The sequence below is a fragment of the Podarcis gaigeae genome, assembly GCF_964106915.1.
Source record: "Podarcis gaigeae genome assembly, chromosome: 3".
In the NCBI taxonomy this organism is placed as follows: Eukaryota; Metazoa; Chordata; class Lepidosauria; order Squamata; family Lacertidae; genus Podarcis; species Podarcis gaigeae.
Window position 1 is genome coordinate 33,289,812 of NC_139680.1, and position 19,026 is coordinate 33,308,837.

Below are 19,026 nucleotides of genomic sequence, written 5' to 3' on the forward strand. Positions count from 1 at the left end.
AATTCAGAATGAATCTCAAGCTTTTTAAATATATTTCTTATACCACATGCACAATGGCGTGGCCTTCGGGAAGCGAGGTTTTGGCACATGGAATTTAGGAAGCAAGATTCTGGCACAACTTAAAGGAGTTTACGATTTTAAAAAAATTGCTGGTTGCTGCTTTAGTCCCACACACAAAAATATAATTTGAGGCATTTGACAACATCCAAGGACCCTGCTCTCATAAACCAGGTCTTAATAGCATGTTTTATGGAAAGTGTCAAGGAAGGATGACTAAAAAGCACTGACATACACAATAAGATTACCACCTGCCTGTTTCATTTCACTGTTGTGCCCCTTCAGTCACAAGCTGTGCAGCACTGGAGTGACTCAGCTGACCCTTGTCTATAGCGCATGAAAGCTATTTGCGCAGATTTCATATTGTTAGACCCTTCATTCGACATCTCAGTTTACTTTGCTCCTTGTGCTGGCAATCAGGGGTAGCTAATCAATAGTTCTTTCCATGCAAGGTCAGGGTTTCTTTATCCCCAGTAGAGGCCAGTGGGATGAGAACAGAATTTTTTAAAGGTATACTGAAAAATGGATAAGAAACAAAATAGAGCATCGGGCTCGCTTGCCACTGTGGGGAACAGAATACTTAACTAGTCTAGCAGACCCTATTCACAGCAGGTAAGGAGGTGAGTGGCTCTTTACAAGCCTTCATAAAAACATCCTTTCTTTCTCGAAAGTTTATCTTTTTTTTATTTTGAATTCATAATCTCAATTTGAAAATGAAACTAAACTGCTAATCCAGTGCAGTGTAATGCCTAGAGCTCAGCTAAAAGAACCCCCAAGACCTCTTTGTTTTATTTTCACTTTTATCATTCTTGAAAAATGCCTCCATTTTTTTGGTCTGCCTTCCCCCAGCAAGTGTAGAGCTAGGTGGACTGACCGTCTGACTCAATCTAAGGCAGCTTCCTATGTCCATACATGCACAGCCTGGCTTTTATACAGGGGACTGGGGGGCACCTGTTTATCCTGGAAAGCACCTCTCTGATGCCTCCCCTTTTTCATTGACCTACTCTGCTGCCACAAGGACTTAGCTGTAGGGTTCCAAGGCTGCATGTTGCTGGGAAGAGGATCCGACCTGAGATGCTATCAGTTTTAGGGTTCTTATTCCTGCACTGCCTAAATCTGACAGATCCAGGCTAACTGCAGTCTACACAATGTATTTTGAAGATCACTGCACTGAGAACGGAAAGAAAACTTACTGGCTTTCGAGTTGGTGTGACTTGAACAGAATGGTAGAATTCTGGCTGGACTCTGCTGCTTTTCTTGATCTTCCTTTTCTTAACCGATGTTTCCTGCTCACTCAGCTGATGCACTTCTACCAGGGGCTGCGTTTCTTCAAGGCGAGGCACGACACGTCTTCTAATGTGGCGGGGACTTGGTCTAAAACCCTGTCAGAAAAAACACGAAAGTATGTTAAAGGGTGTGTGTGATGCTTCTTCTGCTCTTCTATGTCACAGAAATATTATTTATACAAGGTAGAACTATTGGTTCTATCAGCATTTTAAATATTGGCAAATTACTGACAAGTATTCTCATTAAACCCTTCATTTTCCCCTTTTCATGCTGTTTCTTTTCCTGTACAGTCATACTTTGGTTGTCAAACGGAATCCTTTCCGGAAGTCCACCTGACTTCCAAAAACGTCTGAAAACCAAGGCACGGCTTCTGATTGGCTGCAGGAGCTTTCTGCACTCAATCGGAAGCCATGGAAGCCGCATCGGGCGTTCGGCTTCCACAGAACGTTTGCTAACTGGAACACTTTGCGGCGTTCAGGAGCCAAAACAGACAAGTACCAAGGCGTTTGACAACCAAGGTACGACTGTAATTGAATTATTTATTTTTAAGCATCATTTCACTCGGATGAATGTTAATAAGGAAATTCCTAATGGGAAAGAAAAGTAAAGGGACACATTCCTTTGTAGAAAACCTTCCAAACCACATACCATAGGTAGGCAAAAATGGGCACAGCAGCAAATATACATTATACCTTGTCACTACTGAGTAGTTGAGCCTGAGTATACTCAGACACCCCTCTATATCCTACATCCAGACAAGCAAAAAGCATTATTCCAGCCAGGCAAAAACACTCACTCAGGGTGCAAAGAAGGGCTAGAGGGGGTAGATGGCCATATTTGGCATTTGGACCTGAGGTTCCCTACCCCTGAGATAGAACATCAGAGCATCTGTAAGAAGTTAAGCAGCTCTCAAAGTGCTTAGAGATACGTGCCAAAGAGGGATTTAAGTGTGTGGATGAATCTTTAAGGAATAATTTAGCCTCCAAGTTTTCAGGCTAAAAATTTACTATTTTCATTTTTTAAAATGAATGGATGTCCCTCAGAAAATAATTGGCAAAGTACTGTGCTTAAATACTGTAACACAGGTGTGGACTTCCCATTTCTTAGTGGACAAAAAATATATGACAACGGGTAAGATCGTTGTAGCTTTAAGACTTCATCTGCTTCTAATGCTGACTCTTGCTCTTCACTCAAAGTCATAATCTTCTACTTATGACTTCACAGTTGGATAGGATTATGATGTGCTACGAGGAATAAGGTCCTGGTTTCAAGTGAGTAGTACACATGAGGATGAAGCAAGCTAACAGCATAATGCAATTGACTTTAGCCTACTTACAGGACAACCCTGTACATGTTTACACAAACCTAAGGCCCATTCAGTTTAATGGGGTTTATTCCCAGCAAACTCAGTACAATATATTGCATCCTAAATGTTTATGCCCTGACTCATTTGTGTAGTGAATTTTCTGCCTGAATGGAAAACAATGGCTTCAGCAATAGGTTTGAGATGATGCAGACATAGAAATGGCCTGTAATTGCATCAGAAAAACACAGGATCCAAACGCTAGTACAGCAGGCTGCTCAATGTTGTCTAGCAGCCGCTGAGTTAGGACAGCAGCAGACATCAAAGCTAATATGCCAGCACTCTTGATGAAGCCTTTGAGCATTTGTGGCTCTGGACCCCCATCTCTCAAGGACTGCCTCTCCTCACATGTACCAACCTAGACCCTGAATTCAGTATCTGAGGACCTTCTCTGTATGTCCCCATGAGAACAGACCTTTTCAGTGGTAGCAACCCATATATAAAATGTTGTCCCCAGAGAAGCATGCCTGGTACCTTCACTATCTACTTGTAGGCACCAGGCAAAAACATTTCTTTTTGCCCAGGATTTTGGCCCTTCATTTGGAGAATTTTAGATATCTGTGGCCTCTTTCTACAGGTAGGATGTGATAGATCTGCCTGTTCTTCATGTGTTTATTTTGTTTTAGCTTTATACTGGTTCTAATATTTGTACTATTTTGTAAATCACTTGGAGTTGCTTCTTTTTTTTTAAAAAAAAGCAACTAATAAGTGCAATAAATAATAACAATTTTTTTTTAATGCAAGATGATTTGGGTGTGCATGTATATGTCTGAAGAGGGGGAAAGAGCTGTCATATCCTAAGAACAATTACACTGGCACTGTGTCTCTAAAACCACATTATGTTGGTGATTTACAACAGCAAGGATGGTTAGGGCTTGGTATAGGCAAGTATAACAGCAATATGTGCCATGTACTCAACAATACAGGATACTTTTCTCACCAGTTACAGCATGTACTGCAGAACCCTAAATAGTAAAATTTTAAGATATGCAGAATTATGGCTGCAGTCCTAAGCACACTTGCCTGGCAGAAGGTTGCCTTAACCTCTGTGGAGCTTATTTCTGTATCAACCTGTGCTGCAAAACTATTAATTTACACAGACATGCCTGTACATAATTATCCATAATTAGTGCCTGTAATCAGTGTAGCATAGGTGGTACACCAATCCATAGGGTGTAGCCTTGAGGTATCATATGTCAGATCTCCCCACAGCAGTAGTCACAAACCCGGAAGCAAAACGGGAAAAACCACACAGCGGAGCTTTAATACAATGGTTGCTGTCCCCTGACATGGGTGCTGATCCAGCTAGTAACTTTTTGACTAGCAGTAATTCACCCAGGGGTTGGCACAGCTTTCATCCAGCATGTGAATACTTGCATATCAGAATGTCAGTTACCTACAAAAGCACTACTGTAGCTGGGAAAAGCAGATGTCTTGAAACACCCTTAAGTCATCTATACATGCATAGGAGACCTATCTGCACAGAAAGAGCTTTTTGAAAAACATGTTTTTAGTACTCCAACTACTGAAAGGACAAGTTGCTTTTTAAGCTGAGCAAAAATTCGCCTCTTTGGCACTAGGAAACATCAAAAGGAAGCTCTGACCTCCTGTAAGGGATTTTCTCTTGCACAACACAAACTACTTAAACCACAGCCTGAAATAGCAAGAGATATGTGATGCTTGATTCAACTGAATAAAATGCAGAACATGAAGCTATGCAAGTACCCACAAAAGAGAAATTTTCCTGGAAGCAAATTCTATATCTGTAAAATGCTGTGTTTGCATTCTGCTGCAATGTACCAAAAATTCACATAAAATTATGACAGGATCCAATTAAACTAACTCTTTGAACCTTTGAATAGCAGCTCAGCTACCTTGCTCCCATGCTACATAGCAAACTGCTTTGAACCTGAGATCAGGTACCAAAGTACTTGCCATGTGGAACAAGGACCAGCTGTTCCAAGAAAAAGAATCACACTGGGCTCATGAAAGCCCCTACCATGAACCTAAGGTTTCAATCCTAGGCATCCTTATCCAGCAGTAAGCATCGCTGAGCACAATGGGACTTATTTCTGAGTAATCATGTATAGGATTGCACTGCAAGAGTGTAAAATAGGGACACCAATCTTTATGCTTCTATTTTTAAAATACCTATTTACATATTAAAGCAACATCTATAACCAAGGCCTAAACTAACATCAGTATAAAGCTAAATTTCTAACATTTCCATCCATGGGCGTAGCCACGATTTTTGTTAGGGCGCAGGCTTTTGTTTTTGGGGGGCAGAACCTCAGATTTGTATTGATTTGTATTTATTTTTACTTATTTAGGGGGAGCTGCCCCCCTACACTCATGTTTCCACCTGCTATTTATATGGAAACAAAACTGATCTTAGTTTCTGGCTCAGTTCAAGAAAATACACATTCTATCCTTGAGAATTTGAGTATGAGATTATCATAGTGCCAGATGCCAGTGCATTTCCATCTTAACTCTAAAGCCATTATCTTTTCCAACACAACCTTTTCTGCATTTTAGAAATATCGTGAAGGTTGCTTCTAATCAAATTAGGCTGCAACTAGAGATTTTATGGGCTGGCTGCAAGACTCGAAATGATTACTAATTTCTCTAAGTTTTGATTTTCAAAAACTACAGTGCATATCTATACTGCCTCAAGTTTTAGGAAGTGGAGCTTGATTTCACTGTCTGAAAGAATCCCAGCCTCTTTGAACTGAATTAATGTTACCTTAACACAGAATAATTTAAATTTGAGGATCATGCATTATTTCAGTCACTGGCTTTGGCAAGGTATAAGCCTAGGTGGTAAACGTTATATTTAAAGTCAATACAGGGTCCGAATAATTCTGCAGAATGCCTGCTAATATAGTTTAGTTTAAATGGTCTACTTCCAACCCAAAGCTGCCTTACTTTGTTAGGTTTTTCAACATGAAGAGTCCTGATGCCACCCTTTCGGTTTTTCTAAAGCATGCTGAGTCATGTTACTCTACTCTAGAATATCCCAGCATTTTGAAAACAAAAATGAGGTTTTGGTACAGCCAATTTGTTCCCCCACATGGTTTCTAGTCATTCTAGTCAGAAACAGAGGTATGCGGGTCATAGGTGTGGGCAGCACATTTCTCTAGGATGTGTACCCAGGGATTTTTTAAAAGGTGGACATGTATTGAATACATACATAAATGACATTATGCCCAGTTCTTATTTCTAAACTTTTTTTCTTTTTTTACTTCTACAAACCTTGGGGCTCCCCAAACCTGCTGATACCTCTCTCTTCTGCAGGCATGGTGCTGTTTTGTCTCCATAACAAATACAGTACTCCATCAACCAAAAGGAGTACTGTATTAGGTGCAGCATCTGCCTACTGGAAACTAGAAACTCAGCAATCACACATATCCAGAAGTAAGCAAACCTCCTAAAGCTTTATATGGGAAGAGTCCCATGGATAGAAACTACAGCTGAGAAGATTCTAAATATATGAACTAGCAAAACATTGTAATGTAATGTAAGATTACATTATAATAAACACCTATTAGTTTTATACTAGTTTACCTGTCATGGCGTCTGCCAAACAATCCTGGGAATTGTGGTTTAGTGAGGGTGGTGAAAATAATTTGTTCGAAATTTCTAGCTCGCCCACCAGAGAACTATATCTCCACAGGTTCCCCAGGGAAATTCTGTCATGTAGATAAGGTAAGCGAAGTGTATTGTTTGCACAAATGATACCACTTGCAAGTAAACCTAGTCCCAAGTCCCCACACTGTGACTGAATCAAAGGAAAAGGAAATATTTTTGAAATGCCTCTTTTTCAAAAGGCAGCATAGGGGGAAAATGTCTAACTTAATATTCTCTAAAACTGGTATTCTCCACATGAATTATTTCTGACCAACAGACAGAGAACAGGCACTATGTCTTTTGTTTCTCTCATGCACACATTTTTCTTTCCAAATATATTATTCCAATTCTTCCAAAAGAAGCAAAATAAAAAATATTAGCAAGTTACCAGTTATTGTATAGCCTGTTCCTCTAACATAATTTTTTCTTTTTCAACTCTACCTCAGATTACCCAGTCTAGCAGCTAAAAGTTGCATATGAATCTAAGCATTGCAACAATTTTTCTGTTGTTTTGAACACAATTTTGGAAGACACAATAGTTCATTGTTTCTTTTTTTTAAAGGTTATTGACAATGCCTGTGCATATTTATATATAGTACACAAACTGCAAGGGCCTTCATTTACTGATTACTAAAAGAGTATTTGAATTATTACAGAATTGCTATTAAAATAATTAAAGAACCAAAGCTCAAACTTTATAGACAGCAAAATAACAATGCTTCATTTTTTCCATAAATGCAAAGTTTGGCTAATCCTAAAACTGTCACACGTAACACTTTAATAAAAAGACAACTTTTATACAAAATTAAGTTAGATTACATCTAAAACATGCTTTTGACAACCTTGATAATATCTGAAGAGTTACCTTTTTTATAGCTCGTATTACAGGCCAAAGTTAAGGTTGTCTGAGTGGCTTTTTAAGCAAGGATTTTGGCTGTCTCCCATTTTGAGGATTTGTAATATTAACGTCTGATTAACACTTTTAAAAATTCATTAACAAAGTTTTCACTACTGAGTATACATACATTACTGGAGAATATACCTGCAAAGGAGTGCAGGAAGCACTAAAAATTTGAGACAGCTAAAAATGACTGAGGTCTTCTAGTCAAAAATGGTGGCAGATGGAGGCAGAGTTTGGCATAATTACTTGGAAATTCCTGATAACATTTTCTGCTGACCTTTAACCCATCTCTAGTTGCTAAATTCTGTGCCACAGTGTTTTCCTTGTGGCAAGGAGTTCCATAGCTCATCATTCCTCAGGCTGGGGATTTTGTGACTTTAATAGCTGTATAGAAAGGAGAATGTTGGCAACTGCAGGTTCTCCCAGCACAGTGCTGTTGCAAAGGGATTAGCTCCTCCTGCACAAAGGTTAGTCCTTTGGTTCCACAGTTAATCACATCCTAACCCTGCCCTATACTAAATTCAGCAAATATAAATGGCATTCCCAATCCATCTTAATTAAGCCTCTGCTTCCACTTATAGCCAAAAGAGATAAGAATGGGGACAGTAGAGTCTTGAGGTGCTAGAACAGACTGTATGCTCCCTCTGTGACTGGCTTTTGCTCTCCAGATGTTGCTGAATGGCCAGTAGTTGGGGATGATGGGAATTGTGCAACATCTGGAGGGCCAAAGGTTTCCCACCACTGCTCTGTATGAAAAACCACCTCTTCCCTGATGCAGACTGCTTAATGCAACATCATACGGCAGAAGTAGTGAACCAAAGCCTGAGGACCACATTTACCCTTGGCCAATCCTCCTGGGACCTCATGCCAGTGGTGACTGTGGTTATAAAGTGTGGGATGTGATCCGCAGGTAGCAGACAAGTACAACATTCCTTGTAATGCTAGAGTGGACATGCAAGGGAATGTTTGGTCCGACTCCAGCCAGTCGAAACCTCCTGTTCCTCCTGGCCTGGAGCATCCTTCCACTTGCATGTGACCAGAGGTGGGCGTGACCTTACCTGCCCAGGTAACAAAAGGACGGGTCACGCAGCACTCCCTCCCTTTTTTCTCTTTCTCCTTTCATCTACTTCCAGCAAGGACTGCTCTGTTGGCATGCAGTCAACAGCAGCACAGGGATTGCCCCCCATATGGGGTAAATCCACATGTTGCTATTTGCAACTTTAAGTCTTCAAGCCTGCCTTCAGGATTGATACTGTGTACTGCCTTAATGTGAGTATACTTACTTTTTGTTGACTATGAATAGGATTGTGGTGTTTTTATTCTTTTAAGAGGGATTCAAGTGAATTTACCAGGAACGTACAATTCAATCTGAGGCAGACTGAATTGCATAATAGTAAGAGGTCCTAACGAGCCTGCAACCAGCTTTCTACTGTGTGTGAGAAGGGGAATGTAACTCTGCTACATAAGGAACTTGCTAGTGCAAGTTAGGAAGGATATTAATAAACAAAATATCCTCTCCTGCCACCCTGAACATTCCCACATAAAGGGGTATGCCTATCTCGAACACTCTCTCTCACACACACACATACAGGAGACATGCACAAACCTCTCTGTGCACTATAGTGCTATGTTTTAAATTTATTTTTCTCCCTTTTTTGCCACCATTGCATAAATCAGTGCAGCTGGGTGGAGGGAGAACAGTCTTGCTAAGGGTCCTGACTGGGCTACCTCTGCCATATAGCAATCTTATCGTTCTTCCGGGAGCAACCCGTGCCAACTTCAAGAGAAAGGGAAAGCAAAGATTCAGCATCTCATAACGAAAGATGGTTGAGGTTCAGATATAACCCGCTAGGGGATATACGCTCTTCCAGCGCCCATTAGCCAAAGCCAAAGCATCAGTGACATAATGCATTAATTGAACTATGATTCAACATTGTTTCCCCATTAGTGCTCTGCTCTCGGTGGATTTCACTGTGAGGACGTCAGGGTCACAAGGTCTGATGAGAAAACCATTTCAAAGGAGGTACGCTGCTTCCCAGCACTGTACTATATTGTAGCTGTCTGAATGAACAGCTGTCTGAATGATTGTTGATACAATCATTGCAGCACCTAAAGAAGATGAACACTATTGGGTATTAGTTCTGTTTTGTAGATTGGTTTTCCTTTGACTCGGCATGCAACAATGCATCATAAATACGGCTATGGAGTAGCATATAGCAATAAGAGTAGCATAGTGCCATCTCTCAGGAGCACAGTGTTCTATTAGTAAAAGAGTACTAGATTAGGATTAGTAAAGGTAAAGGGAGCCCTGACCATTAGGTCCAGTCGTGGCCGACTCTGGGGTTGCGGCACTCATCTCGCTTTATTGGCCGAGGGAGCCAGCATACAGCTTCCGGGTCATGTGGCCAGCATGACTAAGCCGCTTCTGATGAACCAGAGCAGCGCACGGAAATGCCGTTTACCTTCCTGCCAAAGCGGTACCTATTTATCTACTTTCACTCTGACGTGCTTTCGAACTTCTGATCGGCAAGTCCTAGGCTCTGTGGTTTAACTCACAGTGCCCCTGGCATCCCTTCAGATTAGGATTAAGCAGACCCAAATTCCAATTCCCCCCTCTTATCCAGGAAGCCCACTGGATGACCTTCAGTCAGTACCTTACTCTCTACTTTACCTCACAGAGTTGTTGATTTGGTGTGGGGGGAGATATAGGATTGCAGCCTTGCTCACTCTACTATACCAGATCTCCAACAATCATCTGTTTGAATGTTTTCTCTGTCCCCTGCTCAATCATTGCCAAGGGAGGCCAGCTTTGTTTAATATTTTCTGCCTTTATCCAGACAGTAATTGTGAAGATAACTGCTGTGTGTAAGTAGAGACTGTGCTGGAGTGATAAACCAAGACAGAGGCACAATTTGCGGGGGAGGGGGGGAGGGATAGAGTATCTGTCTGTTGTGTCAGTTTTAGGCAGTTCCTGTAGCATGGAAGGCATTTAGTTAGCACTTGAGTCATTACTCCCCTTCAGTTCACAGATCCTTAAAACATTTGTGTCAAGTTTCTGGATTATGCCATCTGCAAAAAAGTGAACTCCCCTATCTGCAGAGGCAGGCAATCTTTGTTCACAAAAGATACACTAAGCCTATATCATCACTGCATATAAGCTTGCAGAGCTATAAAAAGGTACCCCCCCCCCCAATTTAGCTTCAATTGGGAGAAAGAAGACCATTCTCTGCGCAATTTTGTGCATGTTCCCACCAAATGCTTACCAGATGGTCTGACTGGTCTTCAATGCAGGCTAAGTTCCTAGTGAAAAGTTTCTGTAATGTAAGGAACACACTTTCTCTATATCTATCTAGTTCTCTCTCTCATATATATTTTTATACATTTCTATCTATCAGTCCATTACTATTTCCATCTCCCTTTTTATTTGTTTCTAACTCTCTCTCTCACTCTCTTCCTTGCTAGCCGTTTCCAATCACATCTACCATAAGAGCTAAAGTGAATGACCAATTGACAAAACAATTATTTCTTGTATTTTAAATTTAATCCATGTGTCAGGATGGGGAACCTGTGAACCTCTAGATACTGCTGGACAACAGCTCCCATCACCCCTGACCATTAGTCAAAGTGGCTGGGTGTTAAAATTCCAGAAACATCTCCAAGTTCACAGATTCCCCACTCCATCTTGGTATCTTGCTAGCCATTTGCACAGCATCGTTAGCTGAAATTATGTCCATCATAAGAGATAAAACTTTATGTGGGACTGAGAATACAGTACTTCTCTATATTACACATTAATTCCTACCTACAGCAGGATTTATTCTAATTATTGCAGGGAAACCTTTTATTTTCATATTCAAAAACATTTCCTCCCTTGACCTTGTTTCTTGAACCTTCCGTGCTTAATGGAATGCATTTCCAACACCCTAAGGCAGAAATGTGTCCAAATACAATTGATTCCATCTACTGAGAAAATAAATCCTTTGAATAGACAGAAGCTTGCATTTGTCTATGTCTCTCCTTGAATGCACTTTCCCCAAATCAGACACAGAACTATAAATTCAGCTTAGAGGCTTTTCTGATTTTCCTTTTCATCTGAGTTAGTCGTACACTCAGCAGCTTATAAATAACCCTGGGATTCTTCTACTGAATTATAGCAGAAGACTTCCAAGGCTATTCATTATCATTCTATAGTGGCAACAAGAATGATATTTTTAGCTGGTTGTCCTGTTAAGCAGAAAGTGGGTTGACTGTGATAATGGGTCACACACGGAAGATGGCTTTTTTGTATGAGGCAAGAAGGAAATGTTTGTCAAAAATGACGAGGTTGTGGGGAAGACTATACTGAGCTAAATATTCAGCAGTTGGAGTTTTCTGTTATCAACATTACCAATAGGATTTTTTTTATTTCCGTTTGCTTCCCTGGGTGACCTATTTTTTGCACCAGACATGCATAAGCATCTTATCTACATGACAACTGAATACATAAATGTCATCTCCTGTAGTGACAGTAACTTTTCAGCAGGCTAAGCAGCAGATGTAAAGTCTGTGAAATGCAAATGCTACCAAAATGCATTTCTTCAGTATAAAACTAAATATGCGCAGTCATCTCCCTGCAACCAGGATAATAACAAATACAAATTTGGTTCCATTACGCAGGGAGCAAAATCCTGTCACTAGCAATTCTGCTAAATCAAAAAGCCCTTAAGTGACAGCTGAACCAATTCAATTACCACAAATAACTCATATTGGGCACTGCTATATGGTACAAAATGTTTAAGGCTACAACACTAACACTTCTCTCCCTTTGAATAATAAATCCAATTGAAATGCATGGGATATAGGATCAGATCTTCTATGGCTTGATCTGAGTTTATTAAAAAGCCTGTTTTCGCACATCATCACCCCACATGTTCACTGAGAGATTAATGGCTGTCTAGTGACCTATGAACTGGGATCACACTTTAGAAGTTAATTTGGTTCCCAAAGAGGTTAACGGCTCCAGAAGAGTTTTTCACTATGGATATAATCAAGTACTGGTAACTTCCAAAGCAATTCAAATAGATAATATATATTTGTAAGGCAGTCACTTTAAGAATACTAATACTTAATTTATAACACAACATCCTTACAATACTTTTCAAGTGTATGTTACATGAATTCACACCCAAATCCTAATTTCTAAAAGGGGAGGTGCTGTGGCTCAATCCTGCATGGAAACTGTTTTTCCTCCAAGCCAAAGGTAGGGGATCTGGTTCTGACTTCTCCTTGGGGAAAGACATACAACGTAAGATCATAGAAATTATGGTGGTTGTCACTAATGATGATGATGATAATGATAATAATAATACCACCACCACCACCATCATACTATATATCCACCGTGAAATCAGTTCTTCAAAATGGCATCAACAGGCTTAGGGAGAACCACAAAGTTTACAGAGGTACCAAAAATATTTTTGGAAAAATAACACTTGGGACTCAATCCAGATTCAGCCAGCGGGCCTTTGCAGAGTGGCAGAGCCAGGCAGTAATAGCAGAGGTTTGGTAGGGGCATGATCAGGACAGATGCTGTTGCTCGACAGCAATGGGACCAGACCTGTTCAGCCCCTCCTCGCCTCCAGAATTCCCCATTTTGGGGGCCCTGATGCCTGTTGTCAATGGGCATCCCATCAATGGCACACTCACCTAGCTGAGGGGCCATGCCAGCAGAGTGATGCTTAGCCAGCAGAGCTCAGCAGAGGGACACCTCCACCCAATTCATACCCACCCATTAAGGGAGGGTTTAACTGCTCTTGCAGGAGGTGGAACCCCAAAGCAGCTCAGTGAGGAATGAGTGTGATGAGAGGCCACTGAATGCTTGATTGAAAGTGTCTGTTGTGAAGGGAGGGGAATGGAAATCCTGAACAGGAACACTCTGCACTGTAATATTTTGTTTCAGGTTCCACTTGTTACTGTTTTAAAGCTCAGGCACTAAACCATGCACCCAAACCAAGCAACTCTGATGTTCCCAGGCTCATGGTTAAGACCTACTGATTGCATCATTTTGCTAATTGTGTAACATAGAAGACCCTTTGAATTTAGTCCCAGTATATATAGGGGCTTTGGTGGTAATCAAAAATTGGCCAATTTAGTTTGATGAATTGTGTTTGCATTGTGCTAGATTGTACTAATGATTAGATATATGATAAGCAGTATCATGGACACTGATAAAGTCAGCAGTGCCAGGACCTTGTCTGAAGAATAAATTTGCACACAAGCTTCTTTGTCCTGCTGCTGTTTGAGTCCATGGATTGCTGACTTTAACAGAGCAGACACTGATTAAGTTAGGATAATGCTTATGCAGTATTACAATGCACTCAAGGTTTGTGATACCAGATCTCTGGTTGCCCTCCACACCTTATCACTGTCAGAGCTGTGCACCAGCTTCAGCCAAGGCCAAATCAGACATATTAGGAGGACTTTGGGTGAGTCAGGTAGGGACAGGCACAAGCCACTGAGAGTCAGGTTGGAGAGGCCCAGAACGATCTGTGGCTGTCAGGGGGCGGGAGAGAAAGGAGAGGAGGGCAAGGTGGGAAAACCACAGGAAAAGGGTCAAGTCCTACCCAACTGGTGGGTGCCTCTTCCCAAGAGGAGGCAGACCCAACACCGTGGCTTTCACCCTGCCCCACAATGCCTGCACTCCACATCAATCTTGCAGGTGTAGGTGCTGCTTTGTAAGGGGCTTTCATGCAGAAACGCCACTTGTGAAGCAGTACCTCACAGGATCAAACCCTCCTGCTGACCACTTGATAGACAGGAGAATCTGAGCCTCTGCAGTGTGCTGGGTCCTCCTCCTTCACAAGTGTTTTCCTTCGTGTGCAGGGAAACCACTAGCAATGGAGCAGTGACCAGAACTCAACAGGAATGCGTCCTTCCACTTAACAGCTGGTAGGGTCCAATCCTGCAGAGTACTGGTACAACTCCTTGGCCCTTTTCAAAACCAAATGTGTTAAAATAGGATTTTAAAATTACCTTGGGGATGGATTCAGGCGTACCAACCCACAAAGTTGGACCGAAGTTGTTGAGCTTTGTTTAGGGCAGCTACCGATTTAAGCTGTGCCCAGGAACCACCTTGCTGACCGCAAGCACCCCTGCTGCCCAGAATTACAACCCCCAACACACAACAGCCAGTGTGCTGCACCGTAGAGTCTTGTGCTGTCCCTAAAGATACCTATGGTGCCCTATGCCCTCCTACTGGTGCGGACTGCCCCCACCATGCCCAGCTACCTCCGCTACTGAATTACAGGATGAAATCTACCCAATCTGGGCCACAGGGTGGATCGGGGGTCTGTGCACACCCCTAATCATTGACTGCATTCAACAGGTTTATTTGACTGAGAGCCAGAAGTGTACAATAGAAAACCATGGCAGGCTATAAATGGCCTAGAGGCCTTTTACTGGTTTCCCTTAGCCATTTCATTTGCTCCTCATAGTCAATTCAAGACAAGCACACCTCCATGCAACCTTGGATTGATGAGTGCCATCTTCTTGATGTCATCTTGAATACTCCGTGGTATGATATATGGTGCTAGGGGATGTTTAATCACTTCACTGGACATGTGTGTGTGTTTAAACAGCAGTATGTGCTCTGCTCCATCCATGTTCAAACCAGCATCATGGGCAACTCTTATCTCCACAGGGAGCCTCAGAATTTTGCGCTGGATATTGAGTTCTAATTATGTTTACACAGATGCATACATTTCAACCATTGTAAAAGCTGGAGGAGGGGGAGTTGGCCTCATTTGCAATTCTTTCCTTTGAAAAATCTATTTCCCAAGGCATTTAGGAAGCTAAGTCTCATTGAAAGTCAATGGGACTTGTACTCCCAACCGCCTACAGCTGCCCTCCCATACACAATTTGACTGCTTTTAAATCCCACTGAAGTCAATGGGATTTGAGCAGCCCTGTGTGCAGCATTATAGCCTAAGGCTGCAATCTTCAAGCAGCTTACCTTTCCTGAGAATTGTGCTGCAGCAGCAGTTTCAAAGTTTAGCTTAAGTTTAAGGAAAATCATAACTAGACATCAAAGAAAGTCATGGATGGTGCCCTGTCCTTCTAAAAAGACCACATCCCACTGAAATTACCAGATCTTGTAATACCTGATATTTGGAAACTATAGGCTAAAGCAGAAACCCCAAGCAAATTTATCAGGAAGTAAGTTCCACTAAAAAAGAAACCAGCGCTAACTGACTCACTCACAATTGACTACAGTACATCAAACATCATGCAGAGTACAATTCTGATTGTGGTTATTTGGCTGTAAGAGCCAGAACACACATTATGGTCCTGGCCAGCAACTAGCTTTCCTTAAAAAGCCACTTGGATAAGCAAGGAAGGCCTGGAGATCCAACATCTTAACCCACGCCTCACTAAAATAGATTTTCCATCCTGTTCTGCTGCCTCCCGGTGCCAGCAGGGAAGGGGAGGAAGTTCGTAATTTCAAAATTGTGGCCTCCAGGTGACATCATAACCTATGAGGTCATAAAGGGTGTGGTGCCCACTTCACTTATTCCACTGAAAGGAATGGACTTTGGACTGTAATACTGATTTTCTTATTATAACAAAACACCCATCATTCAACATTTGCCAGTAGTTTTGTAATATTGATTATTATCCTTTGGAGATGAGAATCCATTAAATATATGCATGTGATACATGATACAATTCAAATGATTAATAGTTAATGCTCAAAACCACCATGTTGTTTCCTAGATACTCTGCTTTTTTGAGGAACTTCCCACGCAAACCATCTTATAATCGCCAAGAAAAACCAACACTTGACAATAAAATATAAAAATGCAGACTATGGTACAGCTAAACAATAGAACAGCAGAAACACTGATGTACGGATATAGAATATCTGTGTGTGATTGCAAAATTATTAATTTTGAATAAAGAAGGAGGTGACAGGATTAGTAAAAATTGAATGTGCTTTTTTGTTGAAAGGGTTTTTTTTAAAAGCTGCTCAATTATTCAAGGACTTTCAATGTAGGAAAATAATGTTATGCACACTTTAAAGTAAAGCAATTAAACATTAAATAAACCCACTCCTTAGAAGTGACAATGTGGAAGCCTCTGTGTTCCAAGTCAGTTAATTTGAGATAAGGCAGAATCAGCCTGACTTTTGATTTAATAATATAAATTAGCAATGCCGTAAGTTACCATGCCCTTTTGTTAGCGTATCCCTAGCAGTCCAATTCTGAAACATGAGTGGGGAACCTCAGGGTGAATGCGGCCCTCCTGACCTCTCCATCAGGCCCCCAGAATGCTCCCCAAGCCACACCCCTCACTGGTCCTGCTTCACCCCCCCCCCCACTGTTTTCTTCTGGCTGGAATGGGTCCTTGAACTCTGATAATGCCCCTTGCTTGCCTGGATAGAGAATATAAGGGGGGGCGGTTCTGAGTGTGTGTGGAATCCAGCCTACCTGTATAAAGGTAGAAATTTGCTGTTCTGCCCATAGAAGGTCACCCAGAAGGGAATGGGACCCTTGGGCTGGGGGGGGGGGGAAGCCCTTGCTATAAAAATTTAAGCAAAAGTAAGTCACTGAGTTCTGTGAGGCCTTAGTTATAAGTAGCTGTGCATAGAACCGTATCCTCTACATACAACAAATTACATATGGAAATGTAAGGTTTAGCAAAGCAGGGCAAGACGTCCTCTGGAAATTCACAGATTAGACGTTGCCTCTCCAGAAGTGGCTTGTGAGGAGGGGCAGAGGAAACAAGCTAGCTTCCTTGCAGGTGGGTGGGGCCAGCCCAAGCGCCTGAGGCAAAGGACAAAATGGTGCCACCCACCCCACCACCCGGGGAGAAGGGGTGAGTGAAGATCTACATCAGGGACAAGGGGGGGGATGAAGATCTACATTGGGAACAAGGGTGGGAGAAGAGCACCAGCCTCTCCTATCAACCACAGCTGTTGCATTCCTTGGAGGCTGGATCTGCTGCCCCATGCATCTTGCCACCTGAGGCAGTTGTCTCACGTTGTCTCGTGGGTGGGCTGCCCTGCAGGTGGGTGACCTGGGAGCTGTAAGGTCAGCGCAGTCCAGCACCTCTGAACGTTTCACATCACTTATTGATCATTAGTGATCAATAGGACTACATCAAATTGCTGGTACTAAGACCCAGCCAGTCAAAACACATTTCATTCTCATTGATTTCAATGGGGAAAATTCCCTCAGTTGCTTAGCTCTACTACTGAAATGAATGGGATTTGTGCTTAACTTTCAGTAGACTGATCCTGTGCAGCCCAATCCTATGTATGTTTACTCAGGCATAAGTCCAACAGACTTTGCTCCCAAGGAAGTGTGGCTAAGATGGCATGTTAAGTAGGTAAGGCTGCAAGTGTAGCCACACTTGAATGGGACTAAATCCCATTTAAAGCAGAGGGTTAATGTGCTTATTATCACAGGCTGCGAGGCTAGTGCATTTTCCAGGAAGTAAGAATGCACTGGAATTTACTTCTGAGTAAACATGCTTAGGACTGGGCTGCATGAAAGAAACGAGTTGTTATTTAACTATTAATAATTGAACTGAAAATGTTAAATGAAGCCCCAACTCAAATCTCCAGATCTAGCTTTAGATATGCAAATCAGTCACTTTACGCAGAGGGAAAAAGTTACTTGATAAATGTTTTAATTTTCCAGTGGGATTTGGAGGCAATTTTAATAGAGAATCAATTGTCCTTGAACATTCTTGAATAAGAAAGGGGCAGTTCTACAAAGGAGAGGTCCCTCTAGAATAGGATCCCCCAGCAGATTGCTTTGAAAGGATGTTCTTAAATGTACAAATGCAAAAAGAAAAAGAAATCACTGGAAAAAAGAATTATTAAGTGCCAGAAGCAACAAATAACCTTGAGAGGTTGTGAGAAGATTAGATGTGCTCTGCTTCCTTAAATCTGTATCAGGAAGCCAGGAATGCCTGACTGATTAAGTTTTTTAATTTTATTTTTAATACAAGAAGTATTAACAGAAAATGAACAAAGGAGACAGACTGTGGAATGGTCTCCATTCCTTGCTCCTCCTTCGCAAAGGAAAAAAAACTTTCCGAAATCAAGTGGTCATTGAAAGCTTGGAGACCCTCTATAATTTTGGCATGGTGGCAGCCATAAATTGAAAGGCTTTCCTACAAACAGTACTAGTTCCTTAAACATTTTCAGTTTTTACTTAAGTTTTCACATGAAGTTTGAAACTCAAAACTGTAGGGTGGCAATATATAGCTAATGACTGATGATGAAGCAAGCAAAAGCTGATTTAGGCATGGATCTGATGCCAACACTTTTGCCTCCATGTTGCTACTATTAATAGCTGCATTTATTGAATTATCTTCTAATATAAAGCCATTCTTACAGACACAGGTACTGAAAGAATCAATATACTGTATTAGTTAACAAGAAAACAGCATTAAACAAATACATTAGGCTATGCAACCATTTAAGCGAAATGGTATGTTCAATGAATACGAAACATTGCAAAACTTTTATTTTAAAGTGGCAAGTGCTCTTATATATAGACAGATATTCAGTGATTTATATTTTGGTAACAAAACTTGTTCTGACCTTTAGATTGCGTGCTAAATAAATTACCTCGGAGCGAAAGTGGTGGCTTCTCATTGCAGCATCTGGAAATGAAAAGAATTGTGTGTTGTTGTTTTTAAAAAAGGCAGAACTGCATCTGTCTGCACTTCAAAGTAATTTAAGTTCTTGTACACGTCTGCCTGCTCAGTGTTCCTATTCTTGCTAATCCTCATCACTACAGTC

At 41.4% G+C, this 19,026-nt stretch overlaps 2 protein-coding genes across 23 annotated transcripts in view; one reads left to right on the plus strand and one right to left on the minus strand.

Annotated features, from left to right (window-relative positions):
- The window catches only part of LOC310840285 (dystonin-like), a 298,340-nt gene that overhangs the window by 274,661 nt on the left and 4,653 nt on the right, over nucleotides 1–19,026 (minus strand). For 16 of the 22 annotated variants that reach the window (XM_083729621.1, XM_083729638.1, XM_083729633.1 and 13 more), the window contains exons 2-3: nucleotides 18,826–18,887; nucleotides 1,251–1,439 (exon numbers count right to left, since the gene is read on the minus strand). In XM_083729621.1, coding sequence (XP_083585747.1) covers nucleotides 1,251–1,439; nucleotides 18,826–18,887 — 251 coding nt within the window. Of the gene's footprint in view, nucleotides 1–1,250; nucleotides 1,440–2,036; nucleotides 2,138–18,825; nucleotides 18,888–19,026 lie in introns of those variants that run through there. The other 6 variants (XM_083729601.1, XM_083729632.1, XM_083729623.1 and 3 more) reach the window with 2 other exon arrangements.
- The window catches only part of ZNF451 (zinc finger protein 451), a gene marked incomplete at its 5' end in the record, with an annotated part of 65,196 nt that overhangs the window by 6,232 nt on the left and 39,938 nt on the right, over nucleotides 1–19,026 (plus strand). Inside the window, 3 exons of the mRNA XM_083729960.1 lie at nucleotides 1,635–1,862; nucleotides 6,002–6,121; nucleotides 6,381–6,412. Coding sequence (XP_083586086.1) covers nucleotides 1,635–1,862; nucleotides 6,002–6,121; nucleotides 6,381–6,412 — 380 coding nt within the window. The remainder of the gene's footprint in view (nucleotides 1–1,634; nucleotides 1,863–6,001; nucleotides 6,122–6,380; nucleotides 6,413–19,026) is intronic.